Raw genomic sequence first — 24465 nt, 5'->3', positions numbered from 1 at the left:
TTAAGTTTTCTGTTTTTTTCTCAAGTAATATAATAATCTGTAAATGCTATTACCCAAATGAAAAACTTTACATTACTCTACATTATTGTAATTTATCTAAGTTTTGTGAAAAAAAACATACTGTTGGTCATTATCAGGTACTACCCTCCCAAATAGCATCAGCAGCAAACTTTGACACCAACACATTATGCTTTCATCGTCATCCACAAACGTTAGAAAGAAACAAAAAAAAAACCCAACACTGAACCATATAATACTCTAAAAATCCTAGAACCATATAATTATCTTACCAAAAATATTCTGGAATGAGCCAATATAGGTCAGCCCCTTTCTTCTAGTGCTCACATATGCAAAAAAATAACAACCATTCCAATGATGAATTTCACTGAAAATACTTTATTGAACTGATAACATTCATTATTCCTCTATATAACTCAACTAGGTCCGTTACAATGTACCTGATTAGTGATTGTGTTTTACTACACAATTTTCAGCCAATAACTATACCATATATGATGTATACCATAACATGTAGCAGTAATTACAAACAATACTCATTTTCAGTTATTATATAAATATATTCATATCTAAACATTTCAAATGGAGGTATGTGCAAATTTAACAACAGTAATTTGTGTTAAAAAATTATAATAATAAGTGTTACTATGTTATATTTGTGATAAAAATTTCTAATATAGTAAAAAAAAAAAGGTAAAGTGCAGCCATTATCAACCCACTGCAGGATGGAAGCCTCCTCAACAATTCATGATGAGGGAAATGGACCATAATCTGCCACGCTGGTCCAGCGCGGGTTGGCAGATCGACCGTATTCAGCAGTCAGGGGCTTGAACCCCGGTCTACTCAAAGAGCGTGTGCTACTGCACTCCCGCTCCTGACCACTCGGCTACGGAGGCCGCATAGATTACACCACAAATTTTTGTATATTTACCTCATTCCATTTTGAATAAATGAAATGAGAAAATGATGGCAGATTGCTTTCAGTGTTTGAAAAGAAATCATGCCATGAGCACAACAGGGTTTCAAAAAAAAAAAAAAAAACCCAAATTCACTTGCATGCAAAAAAAAAAAAAAAAAGGATGACCAAATCCCTGTGTACATTATCAGTTGTTACAAGTTCTTCGAGTTGCATTTAAAAAAAGCAGAATTTTTTTAGAAATATATACCAATATCATTTTATACATTACCAATATAGGATTTATGTTCTGAAGAACTGTAAGCTGCCAGCTCAGAGCCTACTAGAGAAGCTTCAAACAACCAAGCTCCAAAAAGGTGTATTATAGAATTGCACTTAGGTCGAGACGGGGACAGTACAGGTCGAAGAGGAGGAGCTGAAGGAGCTGTTGGCGTGGTAATAGGTGACTGGAGCATCTGCTGCTGTTGATGATGAGGACCTGTGGTACTTGATTTTGAAGTAGTAAAACCAGCTATAAGGCTAGTACGTTGACCAACTAAGGAAACAATATATAATTTTAGTCATTTCTAAAAATCCTAAAGTTAAAGTAAATCATATAACTTTAGTCCCTTATATAAATATTTAATTTTAAAAATGAATAAAACTTAGGACTTTTCTATAAGGAACTATCATCACCACAATATCCCCAATTCTTAAGAACATTCCTTTTGGAAGGATGTTGGAGAGAAAAAATCATGTCTGAAAATGTCTCTGGATTTATACAAACTGCACACAATTGCTTCCTATTTCCTTCCACACCAGCATCTACAGGTCAGTTTGTGGGTAAGAAAAAACCCCAGAATAAAACATGAGGAATATCTCCCCCCCCTCCCCCTAAATCTGTTTCAGACTAATTCAAACCCAAGTGAAATTCTTCCAGCCTAAGGTAGGATTCACACAAAACCTTGCCAAATAGATACCAAGTAATTAAGCCATTATAATGACATAGAGGTCTGGCTAATGAATATGAACTAGCATCAAACACATCATTTTTGTATAGTGGAAGAGGAAGAATAATACCGTTGTCAATAATAATCGATTATTTATTAGTATGCTTAAATTCAGAAACTTTTTCTGAATTTAAGCATACAATTTTACATTGTTTTTAAAATTTAAAAACAAAGTAAAATTGTAAAATTAAATTTAAATTATAAACATGAAAGTTCAAACTTGATAGTCCTAGGGTAGAATACATGATCATTTGTATGCAGTTGTGGGGACCAACTCCCATATAACCATACAAAAATGCATGGTCTGTTGTCAACTATAGTGCTGGTATAGCAGCTGCCACAAGAAGCAGTTATGAGTAAAATTAAGAAATGCTCCTCTGGTAAATTAGTGGCTGTAACAACGGAATGGTCTTTACTCTCATAGACACATAAATTCAGAGAATGATTCATTACCCTTTCTGTCCAAAATGTACACAGTTTATGCAAAAAATTTCTATTATGATATTCTTATCTTGAAAATCACTTTACCTCTCCATGGCTTGGTCTGGTGATGAAGATTAATGGCATAGATAGAATGAAGACTAATTATTCCCATGATAGTGAACTGTGGCATACTCTCTAAATCTCCTTGGAGAAAGGAAAAGTGATGGTGGTGTAACAAAATCATTAAAACTTGTCTGTCCACAATTCCAAAATTCTGAAGCATTATCTATACTAATTAAACTTAAAAATAAATTATCGTGTTACTGCTATTAACTTCCCACAGAACCCATCCCAGATGTGATTAATGAATTCACACGTCAGGTTATTCAACCTGATGATATCACTTATATAATCATCATTGGGGATTTCAATATTCCCATTCCAGTTTAATAAATCTAAGTCTGTGCAACCAAGATCCTTCAAATTAGCATAAAATACAAATTCCACTGGACTTACAAGGTTGTTTGTCAATTCAACCAATACAACTGCCTTGCGGCATATCTAATTTTTATTTTTTTTTGGTAGTTGTTGGCGCATCGGCTTCTGTAGCCATAATGCACCTCCCAAGGTTTTTTTTTGCAGTACTTTGATCCAAGCCCGAGGCGGGATTCGAACCCACAACCTTTGGGTTGCCAGGCAGGCACTTTACCCACCTGGCTAGCCCGGTCAGTGCATCTCTAATGATGGCAAATTCATATTAGATAACAATGTGGTCAAAGAGATTGTTTTCCCCAACTCCCTTCACCAACTTCTGCTTCAGCTCAACACTGAATAAATTAATCACTAACAAATTTCTTGATCTTTAATCTGCACCTTAAATTTAATGTTTCCTCCTCCCATGGAGGTCCACTGGTGACTCAAATCTATTGCTGAAAATGGTCATCAAAAGTTTTCAAAGCACCTCTGCATGTCAGTGTTAGCTCAGATAAACTAAATGAAACATTTAAGTTGAAGCAAAAAAGAATTTTGAACAGAAAAGTAATCTCATAGCAGAGAATCATGATAATTATACAGCTCTGCAATTTCTTCAGCACATACAGAAAATAATACAGCTACACTATACTATCTCAATTATAAAATACAAAAGATAAGAGACATTCTCTTTGTTATCTTTTGTGCATATAGATAACCAAGAGAATACATATTTTGGTTACATATATCTTCTAAGCAATCAAGAACCTTGATATCATCTTACATTCTAAGCAAGCCATTAATTCTGATTATGATGGTTGTTTTATCACAAAAAAAAAAAAAATTATAAATAATAATAAAAAAATAATAAAATAAAAAAAAAATATATATATATATATTATTATTATTAGTATGCTTAATAGGTTAGATATTAGCTTATAGTTTAATGAATACTTAGTATTGAAATAAACAATATATTAGCTGAAGGTAATGAAAATACATTATCACATACTAATATACTTCATAAAATTAATATGTATAGGCCATACTGGATTAAGTTAACCTAGTTGGGCTAACATGTTTACCAGATTCGGAAGCACAATAATACTTATATGTCAAAGTGCCATTAAAAAGGGGAAAAAAAAACACATACACTCATATATATATCATGTTGGGGAGGAGGATAATCAATGTGTGAGAAAAAAACTCAGCTACAGGGTCACAAATTCCCCAACCTACTAGAAGACCATGAATAAGATATTATTATTAAATTAAAAAAAAAAAAAAAAAAAAAAAGTTGCTAAAGAACAAACTTAACAGAACAATGCCAATTAAAACACACTGTAGCATGTAATGGCACATAACATTGCTTAACACCATTACAATATATACATATTAATATCTGAGATGCTAATATGGTAATGAAAAAAAATAGTTTGATTTTCAATGACATTTTCAGATGCTTACACTTCCTGTGTGTGTGTGTGTGTGTGTGTGTGTGTGTGTGTGTGTGTGTGTGTGTGTGTGTGTGTGTGTGTGTGTGTGTGTGTGTGTGTGTGTGTGCATATTTACAGAGATATTAATTACAAGAACTAATCCAAAACTAATTCCTCCAAATTTTTTTTCTCACGTGCAGTATGACTTACAAAAATTAATAGTGTTGGGTTAAAATCTAAACATAAATGTCAATATTTTGCAAGTTTCAAAACTACACACCAGGTGGCAGGGCTATAGTAGAAATGAAAATAGATAGTGGGTTATGCATGTCAGTAATGAGTTTGAAGGAAATACCACAATCAGGCTGCCTGTGAACTGAAACAATGACAAAAAACGAGGAGTGGATAAACTGATTTGTGAAGATTGATGCATTAAGACCCAGGAAATGTGCAAGAGTAGAAACAGGCACTGAATAGACACTAAAGTGCATCAAGGACAACTCTGGCAATCAGGTACATGAGAAACTGTATGCCAGGTGGGTTCCACAAATGATAACACCAGATCATAAGAAGCAGACAGTGCTGATCATCCAGAGTAGCATGAGAACATGAGTGACAATTTTATTCATAATATCACCAAAAACAAGATCTAGGTACATTGCCATGAACTGGACTTGAAGTGGCAGTCTGCGGAGTGGTCGCACAAGGATTTGTCAATAATGAAGAAATTCAAGGCTAAGAGATGGATGGTTTCCAATACCATCACAAGCCATCCATTGGAAAATTCATATGTTTCTGTTTATACACTGGTGTGCAAAACTTAAGGACCAGTCAGGTCCTTAAGTTTTCACCTGCAGCTTCTTATAGGAGTGGCCTGGATATGGGAAAAGCATACCAAAGGAACCTCATGAGGTACAGAAATGATGAAGGAAACAACACCGACACAACGGAAATAAAACGGTACAGAGGGACTTTATTCAAAAATGGCAACATAGCACTGGTCGCCATGATACAGCTGCATCGCTGCCAAAGATGGAACAAAGAGAAGAGGTAATCCTCAGTAGGAGATATGGCTATCCCTAATGTCGATGCAGGCTTTTCACCACCTCTCCATACTTAGAACAATGTTGTTGATAAGTTCTTGCGATAACGTCGTCCATTCCTCTGTCAGTGCCATCTTCAGCTGGTGAACATTTTCTGGTGGGTGTGGACGTGCCACTAGGCATCTCCCCAGAGTGTCCCATATGTGTTCGATTGGATTTAGATCAGAGGAACAGGCAGGCCAATCCATATGAACAATGTCCACACTTTCACAGCTGCAGTGTGATGGGATGTGGCGTTATCATCCATAAACACGAACTCAGGACCAATGGCATCTCGGAACAGACACACATGGGGAAGGATTACCTCAGTACAGTAGTGTGCACCAGTTACAGTACCGCCTTAAAGTATCTGGAGTTCATCCAAGATAATGCCTCCCCAGATGAGAACACCTCGACTGCCATATCGATCCCTTTCAGTGATGTTTGTGGGGTGATACCGTGTGCCAATCTCTTGCCAGATTAGCTGACATCCAGAATCGCTGCTGAGACTGAATCTACTCTCATCAGTAAAGAGTACCTTATCCCACTGTGCTGCTGACCAGTCCTTATGTTCAATGCACCACTGTAAATGGTGTCTCCGATGGGCAGGTATTAAAGGGACACAGCATACTGGCTTTCGTGCAAACAGTCCGCCTTTGTGGAATTGCCTGGCCACAGTAAACCGCGATATCCTGCATCCTGTGCAGCTGGTTTGCAATGGATCCCACTGTCTGGTGTCAGTCCCTCTTGGCCTGTAGGAGTATATAGTGGTCATCATTGGACATTGTTTTTCATGGACGACCACCACTGGTCCTTCGAACAGCTCTACCTGTCATTCTGAAGGCTGACCACGCATGTGAGACGATGCTATGGGCGATACTGAACTCTCAGCCACACTCCTCGCTCTTCGACCTTCCCAATTATTCGACCCCAGGGTAAAGTCATCCAGATGTTGTCTACTGGCCATTTCATTGTTTGTAGCACTGTGTGAAACCAATCGAACGTCTGTAACAATCGTGCTCACCATTCGGTAAGTTGCACATAACTGCTGAATTGCACTTTTATCTGTTTATGTGAGCCCTCTCATCACGATTCAAATTTTTGTATGTGCACCAGCTTTCTACTGAACGGCCACAGTTATGCAAATCGCCACAGTCTGTTTCATTTGATTTTGTAGTTGTAACATTTAGAAATAGTGTTGGTCCTTAAGTTTTGCATACCAGTGTACTTTAGGATGGTCACATTGAGTCAGAAGCGTTTAGATAGAGAATACAAGAATATTATTGTATTTAGTAGTTACATGACTAGAACCACAAATGACTCAAATGCATGTACTACCATGCTAACACACAATCAGTTCTTATTCTGGGGAGACACTCAAAAAGCTGAAGGCCCAAACAGCAAGAATGAGGTCAGAGAAGAAAGGGAAGGAAAATTTCTCCATCAACAAAGACAGTGCCAGATCGCATACCAGTATCCTCACAAGGGATATCGTTGCAAATTTCAGGTGGACTGTCATGCTACATCCCACAGCCAGTCTTGACCTTGCACCAAACTTTAACCTGTTTGACTTTATGATAGAGAACACTTTACCAATAATGATGCTGCTACAGCAGCCATTAAGAAGTAGCTCTTGGAGGCGACAGCAACTTTTATAAGAGGGGAACACCGGCTCTATTTAAGCAGTGAAGAAATGTACACAAATGTGGTTGTGAATTTATGAGAAAATAAATGCAAGTACTTAAAAGACTTGAAATACTTAACAATATTTAATATATAGTTTAAACTGACATATCTGCAGTGGTATGACAATATAAACTAGTATCCAAGTTTACGTCAATTTAAAGCAGTATCCAAAAAAAAAAAAAAAAAAAAAAAAAAATGGAGGCATTAGTTTTGGAGAGATCCTCACATATTAGTTTAAATGTAATCCATTTTGCAAAAGGGGCCTAAATCAAAAACAGTCACTCTTAACGTTTTTTTTTTTTTAGAACAAGTGGCTTGATATCTTCTGATATATTTTCAAAGATGATAATCAGCTTCATAATCACAAAACCAACTGTTGAATCATGCTAATTTTTAAGAGAGAGATAAGATTGTAATGCTATGCAGTTTATACTATAAGCCAGCTGTCACATAATATGCTCGACCTACAGAGGATGGTAGAGGCTTTACTACTGATTTCTTTTGAATACTCTGACATCTGCTGCTTTCCTCAGGGATTTAACATGGTTACCAACCTGAACCTCAATGGCTCACAAGGTTTTTACTACCGAGACTTGGGGGGGGGAGGAATATTCTCAGACCTGTTTTAATCCAAGATTCTTGCAAATGCTTCCATACTTGGAAATCTTTCCTTCAACAGCTGGCCTTGAACACTTGAAAAGCATACCTGGATAATGGTACATAAATTAAACTATTAACAGAACCTTGCATACCCTTAGTTGCAGTCACACCTTTAGAAATTCCTCGCCTATTATGAGGTGGAGTAACAGAAGAGGGCTGTGTATTTTGCTGCATTTTTTGTGATTGAATTGCATCTTCAGAATCAAACTGTGCAACTCCTAAAAATAAAAATACAATGTAACAAAGATTAACTTTATATTAATAATATTACAATCAAATTTAAATTATGGTTAACTTTAAATTACTCAACTATTAAACTATTTAGTTTACAGTACACTACTTCTGCATCCTGTTCTTTAGCCAAGATTTTGTGTTCTTTCAAGCCAAACTCAAGTTTTGGTGGGAAGAAAGAACTGCACAATTACTGCCTGTTGTAAGTAAATTTTCACGAAAAAATCAAATTTCAAAACTAAATCTGTTAGTTAAAGGAAAATATAAGCAAAAACAGAAGTTCTGGTTTCCTAAACAATACCTGCATTAGAACTACGAGCTATTAATATTATTAAAATCAAACCCCAGCCACCACATAATGATGTTACAATTTTAGGAAGGAGGAGATCTGAGAACTTAGTTAACAAGTACAGGACAATGTTAAAAAAAAAAAAGTTGGTAGTTAGGATTAAATCTGAGTGTCTCCAATTCTGCCCAGACATGATTGAGAGAGTACATGTTGAGAGCCTTGTCAATCAATTTGGCCCTGAAGAGACTGCAAGGCTCAAGAGGTACCATTTTTCTCAGTATGGTCTGTGCTTGTTAACAGGAGAGACTATTTTTACAGGGAATTTTTATATGGAATAAAGTTAAATAGAAGGGGGAACAAGAATATTCATTGGTGCTATCGAGGCAGTGTTAGGTGGGTCAGAAAATAGTAGGGAGATACACATAATAATAAATTAACTAGAAGTGAAGAGGTTAAAGCGAAGTGAGGCGAAAGTGATTTTTGCATTGCTTCTATCGGAACATGCAGCAGCCGGGAAAGCAAGGTATTGGGGATTTCAAGCCCTGCTATGGGACATCAAGAGCAAGTAAATATATGAGCAGTGTTCTTAGAGTAACTAAGAGTAAGAATAGGTGCACACAGACCAGCATGTATACTAATGCTAGAAAACATAAATAAAGTTGATGAATTTGAAGTACTGATTAAGTCATAAGATGCAGTCATTGTAAGGATATCTAAGACATGGTGTCACTCTCACTTAAGGATATTAGTTCAGTTGCATAAAAGATATAAGGTAATGCATTCAATTGACATGGGTGGCCGGTGCAATGCTGAGTCAGTTTGTCTTTGATATAAGCACAGGGAAAGCAAAAACGACAGGAGTGTACCAAATGGCTATGATAAGTATAACAAACAACTACACAGAGAAATAGATTTGACAGGTAAATCATAATGTCTTATAATGTGGGATTTTAACTTTCCACATATTGACTGGATTTTGTGGGTTGATCACTCACACACTAGCAAGACTTGTGGATTTATTGGATGACTGTTTGGATTGGATTCTACAGCAGCACTGCAGACAGGCAACAACAGAAAACAATACTCTTGATCTGATTATCAGCAGTGATTCTTCATGCATTAAGGATCTGCAGGTAAGAGACCCACTCACTGGCTAGCAGCGATTACAGTGTACTGATATGGAATTCACTTAGAGACAAGTGAAGGGAAAGGCTTTTTCTTTCATAAGAGTGATTACAGCAGTCTCAGACAGTTAAATTCTACGCAGTGGAACCAATTGATGGTTACTAACAGCAAATTCTAAATGGAAAGCATTTAGGGAAGTAATCATAGAAGCTACTAGGTTTTTCATACCAACAAAGATATACTGTTCAAGGCTTAGACTTAAATGGATGTCAGATGAACTATAGAGACGTGGCAGAGAAGAAAAGTGCATGGGATGCATATAAATTATCAGGTGATACAGAAGCCTATGGTAGATATAAACTAGTCTGTAATCAAGTCACAAAGGCGGTTAGATAAAATAAGGCAGATAACAAGAAATGTCTGGCAAAGAATGCCAAGAAAGGCAGCAAAGATTTTTTTTTAATTTTTTAACAGCAGAAGAAAGAGATTGAATCACATCAGTTCAATTCATGTCAATGGTTTAACTGTTGATGATCCCACTCATATAGCTGGCCAAGTATTTTGCATCTATATTCATGCATGAGGAGTTCTTTAGGGAGGGAAACAACAGAAGTTCATCAAAATCTAAACGGTAGCAAAATGATTTTGTGATAACAGAGGCAAGTGGAAGAGAATTTATTGAATCTGAACATTAAAAAAGTGCCCGGGGTGGATGGGATCTATCCAATTATAATTATATTAATGGAGGCAACAAAGGAGGTAGCCAAACCTTAGCCATAATTATGAGAACATATTTGGAGACAGGGGAGGTCCCCATGGACTGGATATGTGCAAATATACCTCCAAGTTCACAAAGGGGAGATCAAAATGTGACATGGGTAATTATAGACCCATTAGCTTAACCTCTGCTTCAGGAAAAAATAATGGATTCCCCGGTTAAAGAAGTAATACAGGACTATCTATACCGGAATGCAGTTGTAAAGCAGTAACAACATGGATCCATTAAGGAGTGACTTCATCTGATCAATTTGATTCAATACAATGATGCATTAACCAGGAACTGGATGCAAATAATTTTGATATCATATACCTGGAAAAGCTTTTGATACTGTTGAACATAAAACACTGCTGTACAAATTGGAGCAGTGCAGCATTAAAGGCAAATTACTATTATGGATAAAGGGATGGTTGGGGTGGGACAAGACAGAATGGTTATCAATGGACACTGCTCTTCTTGGACTAATGTTATTAGCAGAATCCTCCAGGGATCAGTGCTGGGCCCATCGTTGTTTTCTATATTTATTAATGATACCGATGAAGGTATATCAGATATATCAGTATCTAAGTTTGCAGATAATACAAAGATTGGCAGGGTGACCGTAATCAGCATAGCTACTGCAACAAGATCTAGAAAAATTAGGCAGATAGGCTCAGAAATGGCAGCTGAAGTTTAACATTGACAAATGCAAGATACTGCATATGGGTAGCAGTATTAGTATTAGCAGAGAGAGAGAGAGAGAGATGTTATGCAAGAAAGCAAGCTTATGCAGCATCACCATCCAAAAAAAAAAAAAAAAAAACTTCCATTTCACTCATCTATTCACTCCAAATGATTGTCCAGCTCAGCCTTAAATTTATTTAAACTACAAAATTCCACAACAACAGATGGAAGTCTGTTCCAGCAATCAACTACCCACTGGCTAAAGGCAAACTTCCACACTTCAATTCTACAACAGTCTTTGATCAGTTTGAATCCGTGACCCCCCTAAGGTTCTTAATCTGAGCAAGAGGAAGAATCCCATCAGCACTGAGCTTGCTCAACCCGTTCAAAGCTTTATATACCTCAATCAGGTCACCTCGCAGGTGCCTAGTCTCCAGACACTGGAATTTGCAAAACTTAAACTTTTCTTCATAAGAGCACCCTTTGTTCCCTAACCAATCCTGTTGACCTTTGTACTCGTTCTAGCAACACTACACTAAAATGAGGCCTTCAGACCTTACACAGTATTCAAGGTGTTACCTGACCATTGCCTTATACAACGGGATAATTACCTCCTTGTCCCTGCTAGAAAAATTCCGATATATCATAGACAAGACTCCATGACAGCTCTGGCAGTCCAGCTGCACTGCTCAGAGAACTTCCTGCACAATTACCCCCAAGTCTTTCTCACTCTCCACTTCACTGAGTGTAGTACCATATAGTTGGTATGTTTCTATTGGGTTATTGTGACCCATATGCAGTACTTTGCATTTGTCAATGTTAAACTTCACTTGCCACTTCTCAGCTCATTTGTCCAACTTATTTAAATCCAGTTGCAGTGGCATGCTGCCTTTACTGTTCTTTAACAACCCTGCCAATCTTTGTATCATCTGCAAACTTGGATATTAAGCTGGATATACCTTCATCAATATCATTGATGAAAACACAAAACAACAATGAGCTCAGCACTGAACTCTGGGGAACTCCACTAACAACATTAGTTCATGAAGAGCAGTGTACACTGATTACCACTCTCTGTCTTCTCACACTCAACCATCCCTTTATCCATAGCAGAAACTTGCCCTTAATGCAATACTGCTCCAACTTGTACAGTAGTAGTCTTTCATGTGCAACAGTATCAAAGCTTTCCTGAAATTCAATTATATAATATCAAAGTCTGACATCCATTTAGGCCTAAATGGATGTCAGATGAACTGATGAGGCATATGGCAGAGAAGAAACATGCATCGGATACATACAAATTAACACATGACACAGAAGCCTATGATAGATACAAGTTGATCTGTAACCAAGTTACAAAGGAGGTTAGGCAGGCGAAGGCAGATTACGAGAAATCTTTGGCAAGGGATGCAAAGAAAAACAGCAAATAGTTCTTTACTTGTGTAAACTCTAGAAGGAAGGGGATGAATCAGATTGGTCCACTTGATATCGATGGGTCAACTGTTGATGATCCTGCTCAGGTAGCTAACAAACTAAATAAATATTTTGCATCGACATTCACACATGAGGAGTTATTCAGCGAGGGGAATGCCAGAGGTGTATTCAACTCTGGCAGTAAGCTAGAGAATCTTGTAATAACTGAGAGTAAAGTGGAGGAGAAATTGTTGAAGATAAACACAAGAACACAAGAAAGGCACCTGTTATATTAAAGGAGGCAGCAATGGAAGTAAGCAAACCCTTAGCCATAATTATGAGAGCTTCCTTGGACTCAGGGGAGGTACCCTGAGACTGGAGATGTGCAAGTGTCACCCCAATTCACAAAGGAGGATCAAAGGCTGACACAAGTAATTATAGACCTGTGAGTTTAACTTCTGTTCCAGGAAAATTAATGGAGGCACTAGTTAAAGAAGCACCGCAGGATCATTTAGACAAGACTTCAGCTCGGACTTCCCCGGTTAAAGAAGTAATACAGGACTATCTATACTGGAATGCAGTTGTAAAGCAGTAACAACATGGATCCATTAAGGAGTGACTTCATCTGATCAATTTGATTCAATACTATGATGCATTAACCAGGAACTGGATGCAAATAATTTTGATATCATATACCTGGAACACAGGTAAAAAAAGTAAAAAAGTAAAGTGCAGCCATTATCAACCCACTGCAGGATGGAAGCCTCCTCAACAATTCATGCTGAGGGAAATGGACCATAATCTGCCAACCCGCACTGGTCCAGTGCGGGTTGGCAGATCAACCGTATTCAGCAGTCAGGGGCTTGAACCCCGTTCTATTCAAAGAGCGTGTGCTACTGCACTCCCGCTCCTGCCCACTCGGCTGCGGAGGCCACAGGTATATGATATCAAAAGCTCGGACACAGCATGGTTTTGCTAAGGGGAAGTCTTGCCTGACCAATTTGATTGGATACTATGAAGCAGTCACAAAGGAACTGGATGCAGGGAATAACTTTGATATTATATACTTGGATCTTAGAAAGGCTTTTGATACTGTTGCACATGGAAGACTGCTGCACAAATTGGAGCAGTGTGGCATTGGGGGCAATTGCTGCTATGGATAAAGGGGTGGTTGAGGGGGAGAAGACAGAGAGTGGTAATCAATGGACACTGCTCGTCGTGGACTAATGTTATTAGTGGATTCCCTCAGGGCTCAGTGTTGGGTCCACTATTGTTTTCTGTATTCATAAATGATATTGATGAGGGTATATCAAGCTTAATGTCGAAGTTTGCAGACGATACAAAGGTAGGCAGGGTTGTCAAGGACACTAGTGACACTATGCTGCTGCAACAGGATCTGGAAAGGTTGAGCAGATGGGCTGAAAGGTGGCAAATGAAGTTTAACATTGACAAATGTAAAGTACTACACATGGGAAACAGCAACCCCAGAGCAACGTATCAACTCTGTGGTACTACACTGACAGTGGTAGAGAATGAAAGGGACCTGGGGGTGGTTGTGCAGGCAAATATGAAGTTCTCTGAGCAGTCCAGACGGGCTGCAAGAGTAGCTCATGGTGTATTGTCAATGATATATAGAAATTTTTCTAGCAGGGATAAGGAGGTGATTATTCCCTTGTATAAGGCAATGGTCAGGCCACACCCAGAATACTGTATACAGGTCTGGAGGCCTCATTTCAAGAAGGATGTAGAGCTGCTGGAATGAGTACAGAGAAGGGCAACAAGATTAGTGAATGGAACAAAGGAGTGCTCTTATGAAGAAAGGCTTAAGTTTTGCAAATTACAGTGTCTGGAGACTAGGCACCAGCGAGGTGATCTGATAGAGGTGTATAAAGCCTTGAATGGTTTGAGCATGCTCAATGCTGATGGGATTCTTCCTCTCGCTCAGAATAATCACCTGAGAGGGCATAAATTCAAATTGAGGAAAGACAGATGTAGGATAGACGTGCGGAAATTTGCCTTTAGCCAGCGGGTGGTTGGTTGGTGGAACAGACTTCCATCCCTTGTCGTGGAAGTTGATAGCCTAAATAAGTTTAAGGCTCAGCTGGACAGATATTTTGAACGAACAGAGGGATAAAGTGGAAGTGGTTTTTTTTTTTTTTTTTTTTGGCTGATGCTGCATAAGCTTGCTTTCTTGCATCAAATGCCTCTACTAATGCTAATGCTAAAGTTATTTTTTGCATCCAGTTCCTTTGTGACCACACCTTATATCCAATCAAATTGGTCAGAAAAAACCTCCCCTTAACAAACTCATGCTGTGCCTTAACTACTACTTCAGTCTTGTCTAGATGATCCTGCAATGCTTCTTTAACCAGTGACTCCATTATTTACCCAAGAACACAAGTTAAACTAACAGGTCTGTAGTTACTTGTGTCACCTTTTGAACCACCTTTGTGAATTGGGGATACAATTGCACCTCCAGTCCATGGGGACCTCCCCTGATTCTAAGGAAGCTCTCATAATTATGGCTACTGGTATGCTTAGTTTCTCTACTACCTCCTGTAATAAAGCCGAGAGATCCTATCCACTCCAGGTGCCTTCCATATATTTACTTCAACAATTTCTCCTCCACCTTGCTCTCAGTCATTACAAAATCACTTAGCTCCCTGTTGGAGTTTGATAATCTTCTGGCATTGCCCTCCATGAATAATTCTTCATGTGTGAATGTAAATGCAAAATACTCATTCAGTTTATCAGCTATCTGAGCATGATCATCAATAGTCAAACCATCTATGTTAAGTGGATCAATCTGATTTATCCCTTTCCTTCTAGAGTTTACATAAGTAAAGAACTCTTTGCTGTTTTTCTTTGCATCCTTTGCCTAAGACTTCTCATAAACTGCCTTCACCTGCCTATCCTCCTTTGTGACTTGATTACAGACTACCTTATATCTCCTATAGGCTTCTGTGTCACCTTATAATTTATATGCATTCAATGCATTTTTCTTCTCTGCCATGAGTCTCATTAATTCATCTGACACCCATTTAGGCCTAAACCTTGAACAATATTTCTTAATTGGTATGAAAAGCCTAGTAGCCTTCAACATTAAGTCCCAGAAGGCTTTCCATTTAGAATTCAATATTGGTAACATCATCAGTTGATCCCACTGTACAGAATTTAAAAACTGTCTGAGACCATCGGTCACCTTTATGAAAGTAAAAGCCCTTCCCTTTACCCTTGATGGTAGTTACATCTTTAATTAAATCCCACATCAGTACACTGTGATTGCTGTCACCCAGTGGTTCTTTTATCTGCAAATTTTTAATGAATGAATAATAACTGCTGATAATTAGATCAAGAGTATTACTCCCTCTGGTCACCCCTTGAACATGTTACTATAGAAAACGGTCATCCAACAAATCCACAAAGGTCTTGCTTGTGTGCGAGGTGACCAACCCACAAGTTCCAGTCAATATCTGGAAAGTTGAAATCCCCCATTACAAGACATTCTGATTTACTAGCCTACTATTTCTCTGCACAACTTCTCATTGTACTCATCAGATTCATTAGGCCTATAACAAACATCTACTCTCATTTTCCCTTTCCCAGTGCTTATGTCATTAACAACCCTGCCAACCAACAACATCAATTAGATGCACTTGCTTAGATTTTGTGTTTCTTAACTAACAGCATAACCCCTCCTCCCTTCCTGTCTGTCTATCCTTTCTGTACACACTGTACTACCCAAATTCAAATTCTGCACTGCTTATATCTGTGCAACACTATGTCTCTGATATCCCAACAATATCTGCCTTTGATGTCTTGATCAGCACTTCAAATTCATGAAATTTATTTCCTATACTTCTAGCATTGGTGTACATGCAAGTATACATGCACCTGTTCTTACTCTTAGTTATCCTAAAACAGCCCATGTATTTACTTGTTCCATGATGACTCCCAGCAAGTTACTGGGGATTTCAAGAGCTGCTTACAGCTCTTGAAATCTCCAGTAACTTGCTCTCTAGGCTGCTGCTCATTACAATAGAAGCAGTGAAAGAATCACTTTTACCTCTACCTGTGGCTACTGTTAATCTTTTAGTCTGTGAATCCCCCAAGCTAGCAGTTTTCCAATCCACCTAACACTTCCTTGATAGCATTAGCAAATATTCTTGCACCCCTTTCTATTTAAGTGTATTCCATCCCTGTAGAAGCAGTCTCTCCTGTTACCAATCACAAGTCACACTGAAAAAAATTCTACCCCATGAGCCTTGCACAATCTCTCCAGGGACGAATTGATCGACAAGGCTCTCATCACATACTCCATCCTATCGTGGCTGGGCAGAATTGTAGACACTTTCAAATTTAACCTTGGCTCACAACTTTTTTTTCAACATTGACCTGTACTTGCTAATTAAATTTGCAGATCTCTTCCTCTTAAGGTTATTAGTGCCAATGTGTACAACAATATCACCTTTTGTGCCCTTAAAAGATGAGTTATTTCAGATTAACACATACGAACTGTGTGGTACTACTACACTCAGGTTAGAAGGAAATGAAAAATAACTAGAGGTAACTATGCAGTCAGATTCAAAGTTTTCTGAACAATGCAGAGAAGCTGCAAGGACAGCTCATTGGATTTTGTCAATGATATACAAGAACTTTGCTATCAGGGATAATGAGTCGATTATCCCATTGTACAAAGCAATGGTTAAGCCACACCTTGATTACTACATACAGGTCTGTATGCCTCAATTTAGGAAGGATGTTGATCAGCAGGAACAGGTGCAGGAAGGGAAATTATACTGGTGAAAGGAATAAAGCATGTGCTTTACAAGAGAGGCTTCACGTCTGCAAACTGCAGCACCTGGATACTAGACATCTGCAAAGTAATCTGATTGAAGTGTTTAAGATTAAAAGCCTTCCTAAGATCCAAGTATATGATTTTGATATCACATATTTGGATCTTAGGACGGCTTTTGATACTGTTGCATATGGAAGACTGTTGTACAAATTGGAGCAATATGGCATTGGAGGCAAATTGCTGTTATGGATTTTTGATGGTTTGGTTTGGTTTTTTTTTTTTAGGAGCATTAGCAACTATGGCCATATTGCTCTGGGGATATGCGGTGGTTATTCCCTGACCTTTCCGACTCCTCCGTTTTTGGTGGTCACGAGCTCGAACCCCGGTCTAATCAAGAAGCGTGTGTGGATTTTTGATGGTTGAGTGGGAGAAGACAGAGAGTGGTAATCAATGGACACTCCTCTTCATTGACTAATGTTATTAGTGGAGTTCCCCAGGGGTTCAGCGTTGGGTCCATTGTTGTTTTCTGTATTTATTAATGATATTGATGAAGATATATCATGCTTAATGTCTAAGTTTGCAGATGATATGAAGGTTAACGGGTTGTTAATGACACTATGCTACTGAAACAGAAAAGTTGAGCAGATGGGCTGAGAGGTGGCAACTGAAGTTTAACATTGACAAATGCAAAGTACTGCATATGGGTTGCAGTAACTCCCAGAGAAACGTACCAACTGTGTAGTACTACACTCAGGGTAGTAGAGAATGAAAAATGGTCTTGGGGGGGGGGAATTTTGCATTCAGATATGAAGTTTTCTGAGCAGTGCAGACAGTCTGCAAAAGTAACTCGCGGAGTCGTGTCAATGATATAGAGGAATTGTTCTAGCAGAGATAAGGAGGTGATTATCCCCTTGTATAAGGCAATGGTCAGGCCACACCAGTACTGTATACATATGTGGAGGCCTCATTTTAGGAAGGATGTAGAGCTACTGGAACGAGTACAGAGAAGGGCAAGATTATTGAATGAAACAAAGGGCTGCTCTTATGAAGAAAGGCTTAAGTTTTGCAAATTACAGTGTCTGGAGACGAGGCACATGCAAGGTGATCTGATTGAGGGGTATAAGGCCTTGAATGGTTTGAGCAAGCTCAATGCTGATGGGATTCTTCCTCTTGCCCAGATTAATAGCCTGAGGGGACATAAATTCAAATTGAGTTAAGACAGTTGTAGAATAGATGTGTGGAAATTTGCCTTTAGCCAGTGGGTGGTTGATTTCTGGAACAAACTTCCATCTGTCATTATAGAAGTGGACAGCTTAAATAAATTCAAGGCAGAACTAGACAAACATTTGGAGCAAGTGTGAAATGGGAAGTGTTTTTTTTTTTTTTTGGTTGATGCTGTATAAGCTTGCTTTCTTGCATCATATATTGTAGAATATGAAACCTAAAGTAATCTAATGCTAATGCTTTGAACGGATTGAGCAAGGTCAATGCTGATGGCATTCTTCCTCTTGTTTAGACTACACTTGAGGCAGCCTAAATCCAAATTGAGAAAGGATGGTTGCAAGATAGATGTGGGGGAGGTTTGTCTTCAGTCAGCAAATCATTGATTTTTGCAACAGATTTCCAGCTGTTATTATGGAAGTGGGTACGTTTGAATAAATTCAAGGAAGAAACAAGACAAATTATTGAAGGGGATGCACAGGTGATGTGGAAAAAATTTTTTTTCCCTGGCTGATGCTTTATAAGCTTGCTTTTTTTTTTGCATCATATGCCACTATTACCAATAATATAATTATTCTAAGCATAATCAATATAATAAACATTATAATCTTGTTTTACTTTGAATCCTAACATATTTGAATATACACTCAGCTTTCTGAAATAGAACAAAGATAGATAAAGACATGTTGTTTGTATTAGCATAAAGTCAACTGAAACCATGACCTTTTTGTTGGGGCTCCACGTCTATAAAGTTCACTACCCACAAAGTGCATTGTTCTAAGGTTTGCAGAAAGTTTGTTTGTTTGTAGAATATGAAACCCAGAGTAATCATGAAGGTAAGCACCACTACCAATAAGCTTCCACTTGAAAAGTGGCTCAATTACTTCTCACATCATTAGTGCAAAATGAATTTAAATCTTTTCAAATGTGTAATATTTGAAACAGCCACTGTGCTGCCACAATGAATCAACTACTTAATTTGAATAAAGAAGAAATTAATAGGGAAACATAACTAGAAAAAGTCTATGTATCACTAATCTAATAGATTTAAATACTTACCAAGAAACACATCGACTAATGTAGCAATTCCTTTCATGGCCTTTAGAAAAATATGAGGGAGAGACACTAGGCACGGATGCTGACATGGATCAATTACCATTTCACTGGTCAAAGCATAGTGGTAGAACTTGGGAGTCTGGCTTATTATTTCAGGATGGCAAAGATCTACTGGATTGCCAAGGGTGTGCAAGAAGCGGAACCAAGACTGCGCTATACACTCATTAGTCATATCAGCTGGAACAAGGTGACTGTCATCTTCTGCTGCAATACAGGAAGATATATATTTAAATCAGAAGACTTCAAAACAAACAGTGCTTAATCTTTCAAATGAATCAACAAGACATATATCTGCATTCCCAGCACTAAGGAAAATAAACAGTAACTTGAAAATTAATATACAAAAAAATAAATGGATCCAAAAAAATAAATATATATATATATATAATGTTTCACCAAGCGTAATAGTTAATAATATATCACTAGGCAGAACTAATAGTTAATCAACATAACATTAGACAAAATTAACCATTGAGAACAAAAGCAACTTTAATACATAAATCTAAATTACCTAAATGAAACACACAAAATCATATTGCAATGTAGGAGTTGCAAAGGATGGTTGTTGTTGTTTTGGTTTTTAGGAGCATTAACAACTAAGGCCATATTGCTCCGGGGATATGTGGTGGTCATATCCCCTGACTTTTCCGCATCCTCCGTATTTGGTAGTCACGGGCTCGAACCCCGGTCTAATCAAGAAGCGTGTGCTACACACTGCTGCTCCTGCCCACCTGGCTACGGAGGCGCCTGTAAAGAATGGTTGTAAATAAATTGTTATATAAATTTCCTATTACTTGTAGCCTATATGGCTGAAGTCAGAGGAGTTTACAACTTCTTTGTATTATATATCGCACTGTATTTTATTGCAGCTACCAAAATAACAGTACATTTATTACTGTGAAGTTGTCAAGTGGCAGAATTGAGATCTCCCTCAACTCTGCTTTAGTTGCTCTTGTGAAGGAAACAAAACTCTGTCAAGGCCAGATAGCATGGGTTAGTGTGTTTTATGTAAACTAATGTGTGATGTGTTGTTAATCTAGCCACGTAGCCTAGTGGTCCCACGGATGACCAAACCTTGTTACTGTCCACTGGCATGAGGTATAGGGCAAGGGCAGTAAAGATCAACCCCAGGGGCTCACATCTGGTGAGTATGGGTTTGGCACACCCAGGGCCCTGTGCTGGATATCATCATTTTTCTCTTTCTTGGTGATTCCCTTCTACATATCTCTCTCTCTCTCTCTCTCTCTCTCTCTCTCTCTCTCTCTCTCTCTCTCTCTCTCTCTCTCACAGGGTAATTCAGAATTTTTTTTTGCTTGGTGCAGCATAGCCTAGTGGTCCCATGGATGACCAAACCTAGTTACTGACCACTGGCATGGGGAATAGGGCAAGGGCAGTAAAGATCAACTCCAGGGGCTCACATCTGGTGAGTATGGGTTTGGCACACCCAGGGCCCTGTGCTGGATATCATCATTTTTCTCTTTCTTGGTGATTTCCTTCTACATCTCTCTCTCTCTCTCTCTCTCTCTCTCTCTCTCTCTCTCTAAAAAACTACAGCAGAAGTTTATAACTTCTGCTGTAGTTTTTTTTTAATGTATTTTCAAATTAAAGAACTCTCCTCCACAATAAATTAAATTAATGCAAATATGCAGAATTTTTCTCATGAAAAACTGAATACAATAAATACAACACACAGAGGATACTTACATATTTTAACATCAGGAAATTGAGGACCATACATAAACTGTAGAACTCTTGCTGTAAGTGCCAAATTCACTCGATTCCACTGGTCAACAAGGGCAACACGATGACGCCAACTACAACACATTTCTCTGAACGTTTTCCAGAGAGGGGGTGTAGGAAAACAGCGATGACAGGCAAGTAACCATACTTCAAATAACACACCTAGGATCCTCTCACAAAGATGGCTTCCAATATCATCTAAAAATTTTATCAGATTTAGTGGACTTAAACACAGATTGATTTAACAATCTCAAAATTTATTAATACAAAATTCTTAAACTTTTTGAAGTGATAAAAATCCAAAACAAATTATTTTTAGAACACCAGTATATATTAACCACTAGTCTATAATTATAAAATTTTTGTTATAATTAAGTGATGTGAATATCATGAGATGCATATAAATTAATAGGGGGTACAAAAGCCTATGATAGATATAAACTAGACTGCTAACAAGTCACAAAGGAGACTAGCCAAACTAAGGCAGATTACAAGAAGTTGGGCAAAGGATACAGTGAAAAAACTCTTTACTTATGTAAATACTAGAATGTTATTTGGTTTTTTTTTAGGAGCATTAGTAACTAAGGCCATATTGCTCCAGGAATATGCGGTGGTCATTCCCTGACCTTTCCGCATCCTCCGTATTTGGTGGCGACAGGCTCGAATCCCGGTCTAATCGAGAAGCGTGTGCTACGCACTGCTGCTCCTTCCCACCTGGCTACGGAAGCGCCCGTAAATACTAGAAGGAAGGGGATGAATCAGAGTAGCCCACTTGATATGGTCCTGCTCAGGTTCTGACAAACTGAATATGTACTTTGAAACTACATTCACACATGAGGAATTCTTTAGGGAAGCGCATGTCAGAAGTTTATCACATTCTAACAGAGGTAAATGATTTTGTGATAATTGAGAGGAAATTGGAGAAGAAATTGCTGAAGCTAAAAGTAAAAAAGGCACCTGAGGTGAATGGGATCTTTCCAGTTGTATTACAGGAGGCAGCAAAAAAGGTAACCAAACCTTTAGCCATGATTATGAGAGTATCTCTGGATTCAGGGAAGGAACCTATGGACCTCCCCTGAATCCCGAATACTATCAAAAGGTGACATGCATAACTAAGACCTGTCAGCATGATTTCTGTTCAAGGGAAAATAATGAAGTCATTGATTAAAGAAGTAATGCAGGACCACCTAGACAGGAATGCAGTTATACTGCAGTTCACAGCATTATTTAATCTTGTCTGACTAATTTGATTCAATAATACGTAATTGAGCAATGCAGTAACCAAAGAATTGGATACATATAATTTTAATATCATATACTTGGATTTCAGAAAAGCTTTTGATACTGTTGCACATAAAAGACTGTTGTATAAACTGAAGCAGTGTTGCATAAAGGGTAAGTTATTGCTTTGGATAAAGGGATGGTTGAGTTGCAGAAGACAGAAAGTGGTTATCAATGGACAGTGTTCTTCATGGAATGTTGTTATTAGCAGAGTCCTCCGGGAATTCAGTGCTGGGCCTATTGTTGTTTTAAATTTTTATTAATGATACTGATGAAGGTATAACAGATATATCAATCCCTAAGTTTGCAGATGATACAAAGGTTGACTAGTTAGTTAATGACAGTAACCAAGGTATGCTATTGCAACAATATCTAGAAAAATTAGGCAGATGGGCTGGGAAGTCGTAATTGAAACGTACCAACTGTGTGGTACTACACTTAAGGTGGTAGAAAATGAAAAAGACTTGGGAGTAACTGTGCAGTCAGATATGAAGTTTTCTGAACAATGCAGACAGGCTGCCAGGGTAGGTCATGGGGTTTTGTCAATGATATACAGGGTGTTTCAAAAATATTGGTACAAACGTTTAGGGGAGGTAGGTAACATCTAAAGGAATGTGAATCGCATAGGAACCCATAACTGGAAACGTCACGAGAAAGTAGTAGCAGAGACACAAGAAGAAGAAATGACACAAGACAGTAATTAGTGGCAAACATTCATTTGACATAATATTAACAATGGAGTACGAGATGGATGTGACATAATATTAACAATAGAGTATGAGATGGATGCATTTCATGATGTTACAACAAATGCTCGAAGGTTCCACCATGAGACGTGATGCATGCGTGACACCGACGCAGCATGGATTGGCGGACACGATTGAACACACCTGGAGTTCCTTTGACAGTAACAGCAGCGCAAACAAGTCTCACCATGAGATCCATTTCTGTCTCCACATGCAATTCATACACGATAGATTTGAGGGCTCCCCACAGAAAGAAATCAAGGTTCGATAAATCAGGTGAGCATGGGGGCCAGGCAACGGGTCCACCATGGCCATTCCATTGACGCCCAAAACACCTATTCAAATGGTCACGAACACACCCTCCATAATGGGCAGGTGCCCCGTGATGTTGAAACCAAATGTTGCATCTCACATTTGCTGGAACATCATCAAGTAACTATGGTAGAACTTGTTCAAGAAAGATCCGATATTTAGCAGAGTTCATGCGGGATGGTAACAAGTATGGGCCGACTAAGCAGTCACCGACCATACCTGCCCACACATTTATTGCGAAGTGATGTTGTGCCGCGTGGGGGCACACACCATGTGGGTTGTCGTGAGCCCACACATGAGCATTGTGCTCATTGAATAATGCCTTCCAGAGTGAAATAAGCCTCATCCGTGACCAAAACATAGGCTGGAAAATTCAAGTCTTGAACACTTTCTTGGAGAAACCACTGCACACCTGTGTAAGGGTAACTAAGGGTACCCTTAGTTACCCTTACACAGCCCATGTATTCACTTGTTCCATGATGACATGCAGCAGGGCCTGAAATTGCTACAACCTTGATTTTCAGTCTGCTGTATTTTCCGATAAAAGTAGTGCAAGAATCACCTTCGCCTCTGCCTGCGGCTCTGCTTAATCTATTAGTCTGCCACCCAAGCTAGCAGTTGTCCGCCCACCTATTGCTGCCTCGATAGCTTCAGCAAGTATTCTTGTACCCCTTCGTATGACATCTCTATAAAAAAGTCTTGCCTGTTAACAAGCAGACCATGCTGGGAAAAATTCTACTTCATTAGTCTTGCACATTCTCTCCAGGGCCAAAGTGACTGTTAAGGCTCTCAACATGTACTCCCTCCTGTCATGTCTGGGCAGAATTGCAGGCACTTTCAAATTTATTCCTAACTCCCAACTTTTTCCAACATTATATTGTCCTCAGATCTCCCACTCTTAATATCATTAGTACCATCATTTACAAATATCACATTTTGTGCCCTCAAAGGTTTATGATACCTGCTATACAACATCATCTACTTTTGCCCCTGGAAGACATACCGTGGTCCTATGCCACCTATCCTTCTTACTCAACATATTTCCCGTTTCCCTGACAACAGAATCACCAA

At 38.5% G+C, this 24465-nt stretch overlaps 1 protein-coding gene across 1 annotated transcript in view; it reads right to left on the bottom strand.

The window, feature by feature from the left end:
* The window catches only part of LOC150088630 (ral GTPase-activating protein subunit beta), a 522786-nt gene that overhangs the window by 461168 nt on the left and 37153 nt on the right, over nucleotides 1-24465 (bottom strand). Inside the window, exons 5-8 of the mRNA XM_090369596.1 lie at nucleotides 21020-21253; nucleotides 19259-19519; nucleotides 7774-7899; nucleotides 1206-1469 (exon numbers count right to left, since the gene is read on the bottom strand). Coding sequence (XP_090225722.1) covers nucleotides 1206-1469; nucleotides 7774-7899; nucleotides 19259-19519; nucleotides 21020-21253 — 885 coding nt within the window. The remainder of the gene's footprint in view (nucleotides 1-1205; nucleotides 1470-7773; nucleotides 7900-19258; nucleotides 19520-21019; nucleotides 21254-24465) is intronic.

The sequence above is a fragment of the Mastigoproctus giganteus genome, chromosome 3 (genome assembly GCF_048544385.1).
Source record: "Mastigoproctus giganteus isolate SK-2022 chromosome 3, ASM4854438v1, whole genome shotgun sequence".
In the NCBI taxonomy this organism is placed as follows: Eukaryota; Metazoa; Arthropoda; class Arachnida; order Uropygi; family Thelyphonidae; genus Mastigoproctus; species Mastigoproctus giganteus.
Note: the sequence above shows the minus strand (reverse complement) of the source record. Positions and strands in the feature narration are given on the sequence as shown.